Here is an 8,005-nt window from a genome sequence, read left to right as displayed (position 1 = left end):
TTTCATAGTTATCGGTATTATAATAATTATCTGTATAGTAATCGTCTGTATAATAGTTAGTCGTCATTTCATCAGGGTATTCGTTTAAAACATAATGTGATCTTTGGAAGTTTGGGTTTCTTTGCATAACAGATGGACGATTTAGATTTTGAGATGAAAAGGAAGGTCTGTGTTGGTTGCAATTTGGATTGTTGGAGAAATATACGTACGAAACGTGAAGAGTGGCATTCAATATTCAATATTTGTTCTTCAAAATATGACAATTGAAGTTCGCGTCGAATACGATTGCTTGCTTCAATGAGATCTTTTGAATTACTAGCCCCAATAATTTGTCCTAGACGAGGTTCTAAACGGGTCAAAAGTGTGTAAAACCGTTTTAGGGCCATGGTATCGATTAAGTCACATTGGGCGGTTTTTTGATCTGGGGATAAATTTGCTATTTGGTTATTTGGTTTTGAATTCAGAACTTGTAAGCGGTTAAAGAAAGTTAGAGGAGATTCGTTAGTTGATAGTTGTCTTAGTCTGTATAAGTCTTGTATTAACTCCACTGTCTTGTATTACTCTCTACTGTCTCCGAAATGTAGATTTAATAATTGTTTTATTTCTGTATAAGAAAGTGGTTTTCTAGAATTAATAAGCTTTGCAGCTTTACCTTTGAGTTTATTTTTTACGTGAATCGTTAATAGAACGCGCTGATCGCCTGTGGCTATCTTAAAAGCACTGTCGCACGCATCTAAAAATGTAGAAAGAGAAATCGGACCGCCTTCAAATTCTGGGATAAGGAAAAATATTTCCGAAAGCTTATATGGTTCGATTTCTTGTTGAGTTTGGGAACGTGTCGCGGGCATTTTTCGAGATATTTTTAAACGAAAATGAAAAATAGAAGTATGGAGAAATATAAAATATATCAGTATACAAGGGAGAAAAAAAAAATGTGGTGGTATACAAAGGGCAAAAATGTATCAATATAAAAATATCGAATAATATATCAATAAAAATGTATCAAATAAAAATATATCAAGAGAAAATATACCAAAAATATAGCAAGTAAAAAAATATGTCAATAAAATATCAGTATAAAATAGTATGAAATAAATATGTTAATATCAATAATTTCAAATATTAGATAATCAACTTGTATTTTTTTTATGTATCTTGATTAATTGACTTGCAGTATAGTCAATTTCGTAAATTATTATAACAAAATTATTAACGAGATGATTCAAAATCCACTTACATAAAGAAGAACATCGGGACGCCTTGTTCTCTCTGCTCAGCTACCAGGGGCTTCACTAGGTGTTCCTTCCGTAGATTACAGGAGTGAGGTTGTTCGGAAATGCTTTCTTCTTTAAGGGCCGTCTTGTTCTCTCTGCTCGGCTACCAGGGGCTTCATTAGGTGTTCCTTCCGTAGATCACAGGAGTGAGGACTTCCGTAGGTTCTTTGTTCCGTTAGGGAATGAGAATCCGCCGCTGCCAGTGAGTATACACGTGTTCTAGCAACGTTAACCGGATCCTACTGACTTTGCGCCAATTGTTAGATCACTAATCACGTATTTGACTTTTTAAAAAAGAACTTTATTTGCTACACATTAAATAGTACAAAATTAAATTAATTTAAAATGACTACGATAACTGGGCTGGTCGAAGTTGCAGCTAAGAGTGGTTCCGGCATCAGAAAATGGTAATTTATAGGTTTGGTATGAAGTGCTGAATCGCTGTTCCCATGAATATTGGCCAACGGTTCGTACAAAGTTCTTCTACTGCGTGCTCAGCGGTTTCTATGGGAATGGGATGATAAAATCTGAAGTCGGCGGACTTCTAGTTCAAGCTAGTTCAAGGTTAATATTTTCTCATATAACATATATATATATATATATATATATATATATATATATATATATATATATATATATATATCCTTGTTATTGATAACTTTACTTTATCTAGCTCTAGCCGTCTATGATTAACCAGCCACTTCCAGGGATGGTGTTCTTTTTATAAATTATTAATATTTTCATAAATTAAATGCTTTATTAGTAATATAAAAAAAAAATTATAACTCTAAATGTTAACAAAAATAAATACAACCTTTTGACAACAGCTTATAGCTAAAGAGCAAAATAAAAGAATAGCAACTTTAAATATCACATAATAAAGAATGAATTAGCATCTGAGTGTTTCTTCCTCATCAGATTCAATAATAGTGGGATCATTGTCTGGATTTGCGAATAAATCCTCCACAGGTTTCAGTTTGGGTCTCTGAAGAATTGCAAAATCCCCTCTTGTGTTGTTGGAACCTTCCACTTCAACATGTTCTATTTCTGGGATTCTAAAAATTGAAATCTACATAAGAAAAGTGGAAATAAAGCTGATAAGTTTTTAATAAAGATATTATATAGCGTCTTCATAAGTTTCGTATCGTGTACTGTCTGAGTTGGAACTATCTAATGATTTTGAGGGTTACAAATCTTCAAACCTCATCTATTAATAGTTTATCTCAATCAGATCATTAATTTAAAAGTTATAGTGGCTTAGGTGAAGCTACTTTTATAATTTTCAAAACAATAAAAACATGTAATAGCAATTTCATATATCGATACAGCAAAATGCTTTCTGTTAGAAAAAAATAATGTTCAGCAAAGCAATGGTTTGGTAAGTGTTATTCAGACTCAGTTCAATAGGAAACAACGGATAATAGCTGATATGCTGATTTTAAAAGCGGTTGTACAGCGGTTGATGATGAACGCTGTGGTCGAAAATCATGGTGGCTGATCGGAAAATGAAGTCACGTAAGGTAGCAAATGTCATAGACATAATATAAATAGACTAGGGATAGTGAGCAAAATAGTGAAACGCGGAGCACTCGATCGGTAGTATATCTATCTCTCTTTAGCAATGCTTGCGCATTACACATATGCCGCTGTGCTCTATTCATAGATATAATACTACAGGAGGTAGCGTTGTGTTTTCGTAGGAATTTTATACTTTTCTTCCTCTTGTAGTGCCTTTCCGTTTCGGATGTTGGCGACCATCATGGCAATCTTTATTTTGCAATCTGCTGCTCTGAAAAGATTTGTGGTTATTGTGTTGAACCACGTACGTAGATTTTTCAACCAGGAAATTCTTCGCCTTCCTAGTTCTCGTTTTTCTCGTATACCCAATACATTTTATTTGTAGCAGTTGAATAGTGTTATATAGTCAGTTAAATTAGCGTCAGTCGCCGTACCTGCGGTGGAGTTAGATGTGACGTCATCTGAAAGACGTACAAAAATTTTGTCTTTATAGTCCAATTGGGATGGAATTTGACATTGCATGGCGGGCTACCCCAAATTTTGTTATTCTTACCTTTAGGGGGGTCAATAGTAGTGTAAATTTAAAATAGCGACTGGATTCCGCCGTTATGTTTCTCTTCTCTTTATTTATATTGATACCATGCTCGTTCAGATGTTCCTTCTTACAAGTATGTTCTAAAAGCATCGTGAATAACTTTGGAGAGACAGTGTCTCCTTGCCATATTCCTTGCTGTATACATAATTTATTTGTTTCTTGTTCAGATAGTCTTACGCTAGCTGTGGAATTTTGTCAGATATATTTGATTATGTTAGTGTAGCGATGGTCTATTTGGCATTCTGTCAATGCTTTTAACATTTTCTGATGGCTTATGGTATCGAATGATTTCTCGTAGTCCACGAATATCAGTGCCAATGGTTTGTTGTATTCTGCAGACTTCTCTATCAGGTTCTTTATCACTAGAAAGTGGTCGTTAGTGCCGTATCCCGATCTAAATCCAGCTTGTTCTGTAGGCTGATAGAAGTTTAACTTATAGTTTTCTTTCTTTAAGGGTCAGAACGGTCGGCCACTCCCTTTCCGTTTCTTTTAGTGCCCACGTTATGCCATGATTTTCTTGATCTACATCTTCTATTTCGTCTTGCAAGTCTTGTATATGTCTGGTTATTGTATCTTCATACATGTCGTTATTTTCTGGAGAATCCATTTCTTTTTTCGTGTTTTTGGGATCATCTTTGTTCTATCAAATTTGACATTTAATAGTATCTTAGCTCGGATTAATCTGTGGTCGCTTCCTATTGAAAATTTGTTGAGTACTTCTATGTCTTTGATTATTTCTTTTCTGTTTGTTATCTTATAATGTATTTCATTTTTGACACTGCCATCTGGGATGATCCATGTCCATTTACGCTGAAGCCTTTTATTGAAAAAAAAAGTTCATCATGGATAAATTTTCCTGGTGTAAGGTCAGCAATCTTTGGCCTCGTTCACTTCTTTCGCCATATCCATACTTACCCATTGCTACTTCTGCATCATCTTGTTTAAACCCCATTTTCGCATTAAAGTAAAGTGTAATATACTGGTTCGGCATGTAACGCTGTTTCTAGGTCTTCATAAAATTCTTCAATTTCTTCATCCGAGTGGGTAGTCGTTGGAGCATATGTCTGGATTAACTTAGGGTTATATCTTGCATTTAGTTTGAAGATGAGGTATACAATCCTCGGGCTTATGCTGATAATTTCAACTGTATTTTATGTGTGCTTTCTATGTATAATAAATGGTACTCTACCATTTGTAGTGTCTTCTTCTCCTCTAAAATGAAATATGTGTCCTGTTTTAAGAGTAATTTGGGCTTCTCCTCTTCATCTTATTTCGCTGAGGCCGACGATGTATCATTTTATTCTTTTCAACTCTTCCTCCAGTTCCATCATCTTCTGATCTGATATAAGAGTTCTAACATTGTATGAAGTAATATACATTTGTCGCTCTTTGTAGTAGCCGGATTTTTTCCGGGGATTCTTAGCACCCTCTACTCCTCTGCTCCAAACCTGTTCCAACCGCTATCTTGGTTGGGGGTTTTGGAGCCGCTGGAGACTGAGGGCCGTTCAGTAGTTTCGTCTTTCATGGAAAATAAGTTTTGGGGTTTTAAGCCATTAAAACGCTACGCTTGGCTAGTGCGTGTTGGCGAGTTGATTTGGAAGTGGGGGGAGGAAAGGGTGGACATGGGAATGCTTTGGGTTGGGATATGATTTTCCCGAGGATGAGAGGCTGGGGAAATACATGAGCTCGCGTGGGCAGGTGTGCTATTCCTGAAGTAGATCTATCCCTTGCCGGGATCACATATAAGTATCCACCTGCACCCAATTAGTCATTGTTTTCCCCCTTATCTCGGTAAATATCGACGGCATGAAAACATTTGTAAAGAAGAAATTTTAGAAAATCGCAATTTCAACAATTTAGTCTTTACTATTTTGTCGAAAAGTTGAAAGTGGTCCGGATATTAAATAAAAACAATTCCTATCAAAACCAATCTTCGCAAGCTCTTACGCTTGCACCTTTACCGCATACGTACGACCTCAAATATTGATTTTAGAAAAAAATAAGAGATCAAAATTGTATAAAATATAATTCTCTCCATCTTTGTTTTCCAATATTTTCCACTTAACTCGTCGCAGCAGTTAGCAATGCAACAAATATTGCGTGCCATCGTTTTAAATAATTATATGTATAATTATAAGTTATAAAAATCTTACGGTGATGACAAATTTGGCCGATATGAACGCTGTAAACGTGACGTATATCCCCTCCCGTCAGCTGCATAGAATATATGAGGAGGTGTCAATCAAAATCAATCATGTCCACCTTAAGAAGTTTTAGGGAAATCGCAAAAAACGTATTAGTAAATAACCTTACATGAAAAATCGGATAAATTAGCATATATCATTTTATTTATTGAAATTAACTGACTCTTAGTAAATATTTCAAATCTAAAGGTATAAATAAACCTGTAAATACATTTTAAAAAAAGGACATGTTCTTATTTGATTGGACTTCATGGACGTTGATAGAAGGGGTTGATAAAAAAACTCTTGACTACTTAAAATATCTATTGTATTGTTACAAAAAATATCTTGAAAAATGGCTAACATTTACCAACGACACTTTCCACAAAATATAAATGTTTAAATGTGTAGTCCAATGTCAGGTTCTAGACAATCACAGGATTCGTCCACTTCGTCAGCATCAATTTCGTCGTCCTGGACTTCCACTATTATGGTCTTATACCAAGATAAAAAGTCATGTTTCTGCCAGTCATCACCATACATTTTCACAAGTAACGTCTCCACGTCCTTCTTCTTAGCTGCTTTCACTATATTGCTCAGTGGAAGTGACTCTACAGGAGTTGAGAGCGACCTTGCAGAATGCCAGCCTTTTTTTTGAGGCTTGTTGTAGGTTTCAAAATCACTTTCAAACCTAAAATTCTGTGCCGATTTCACTTTGATAACAGTAAGTTCTTGTCCATTGCGGTTGACAGCTTTCTCTTTCCTCACAAAAATCCTCTTCTTTTCAGATATCATTTCAATGTTTTTAAATCGTGTAGCCAAACTTTTAGCATCAATCAATCCCCAATCCTCTCCAAGTTTCCGTACTTCTCCAACAGAACTATATACATTGTAGTACTCTTCCTTTGTTGCAATGGTAGGCTGCTTCCTGAGTAACTTTTCAACCCTTCCGAACACCCGATCAGCGGGGAGGAAGCTATGCCCGCGAACAGGGTATGTTAGAACAATCTCCTCTAAAGCATTTTGCACTGATCCTAAGTAATACACTAATGTGTGAACAACGGCATTGTTTTTGTTTTTTGGCAACAAAACAAAAAAAAATTCACAGTATAACTCAAATTTTATTTGTATGTTTTATTTGACAATAATTTGACACAGCATTGTCGACTACATGTTTTAAATTGTATGCTTTCCAGTATTCTGGCAATATAGTCAGACTATATAAGTCCATAACTACTTTTTGAATAAATTTTTTTCTGTATCTTCTTTGAATGTTTTAATGACCGATTGATCCATTGGCTGTATCAATGATGTTGTATTCGCAGGCAGAAAAGAGCACGTGATATTTTCATCGTCACTTCGCAGCATACCGGCTTCAGGATGGGCAGGTGCATTGTCCAAAATGAGAATCGCCTTTGGTGCAAGTTTTTTGCTTGCAAGTATTGTCGAACGTCCGGTATAAAAACTTAAAAAACAAGATGTTAGAAAAATAGATAAACAAATTTTGGTTTGCAGTACATACCTTTTTGAACCAGTCAGCGAATATTTCCTGGGACATCCATGCATTATGTTGTGCGTAGTAGTTAACGGAAAGCACGTTGTCGCGTGTCTCATCGATCATATCTTGAAGCTTTCTTTTATATTCGTCAACGACTTCGATATTTGCGGCGCTCTATTTTTCACCTTCGATTTTCAGTTCCCGTATACCGTGGCGATTTTTGAACTTTTCCAACTAACCGCTGCTTCCTTTGAATGAAGGATCGCCATTCAATTTCATGTTGAAAAACAAAGCTTTTCCGGCAACAATTGGTCCAGTCAAAGGAACACCTTCGCTTCTTTTTTGAACGAACCACAAATACAGAGAGTCGTGTCGTGCCGTGTCACGAAGCATACTTTTCAATTCCATCAGCATTTTTCTTTAAATCATTGATTGTCGTTCTCGGAACATCATACTTTTTGCTCAATGCGACTTTGAAATGCGACAAGTTCAAATTTGAATCAAACTGAATTATGTTGACACACAGATATTGACTGTAATAATTATTGTGCTCTGCGTTTTTATTTTCGGCTTGCGATTCTAAAAATGAAACTCTAAAAGAACGGCATCACTTATCATTACCTATTTAAATTGAAGTTTAAGACAGAGCCCTGAATAAGAACAATAATTATTTACATAAAAAAATGCGGTGATGCATAACTTCACGTACACATTTCAACGATTTTCGTTTAAGTTATCAGCACTGCTCAAACAAAATGAATTTATGACTAAATTTTTATTTATGTTGGTAATATAACTTATGTATGGACCCTGACGGTTAACAGAGGTGACGGTTAATAGAGACACGGATAATCGAGGTTCCACTGTATATATATATATATATATATATATATATATATATATATATATATATATATATATATATATATATATATAT

At 35.2% G+C, this 8,005-nt stretch overlaps 1 protein-coding gene across 1 annotated transcript in view; it reads right to left on the bottom strand.

Annotated features, from left to right (window-relative positions):
* Positions 1-2,017: 2,017 nt before the first annotated feature.
* nesd (SHC binding and spindle associated nessun dorma) overlaps positions 2,018-8,005 on the bottom strand; it is a 34,124-nt gene continuing 28,136 nt past the window's right edge. The window contains exon 4 of the mRNA XM_072526157.1: positions 2,018-2,329. Within this exon, the coding sequence (XP_072382258.1) occupies positions 2,164-2,329 (166 nt within the window). The 3' untranslated portion in view covers positions 2,018-2,163. The remainder of the gene's footprint in view (positions 2,330-8,005) is intronic.

This window comes from Diabrotica undecimpunctata, chromosome 3, assembly GCF_040954645.1.
Source record: "Diabrotica undecimpunctata isolate CICGRU chromosome 3, icDiaUnde3, whole genome shotgun sequence".
Taxonomy (NCBI): domain Eukaryota; kingdom Metazoa; phylum Arthropoda; class Insecta; order Coleoptera; family Chrysomelidae; genus Diabrotica; species Diabrotica undecimpunctata.
This window is presented reverse-complemented; position numbering and strand designations above follow the sequence as displayed.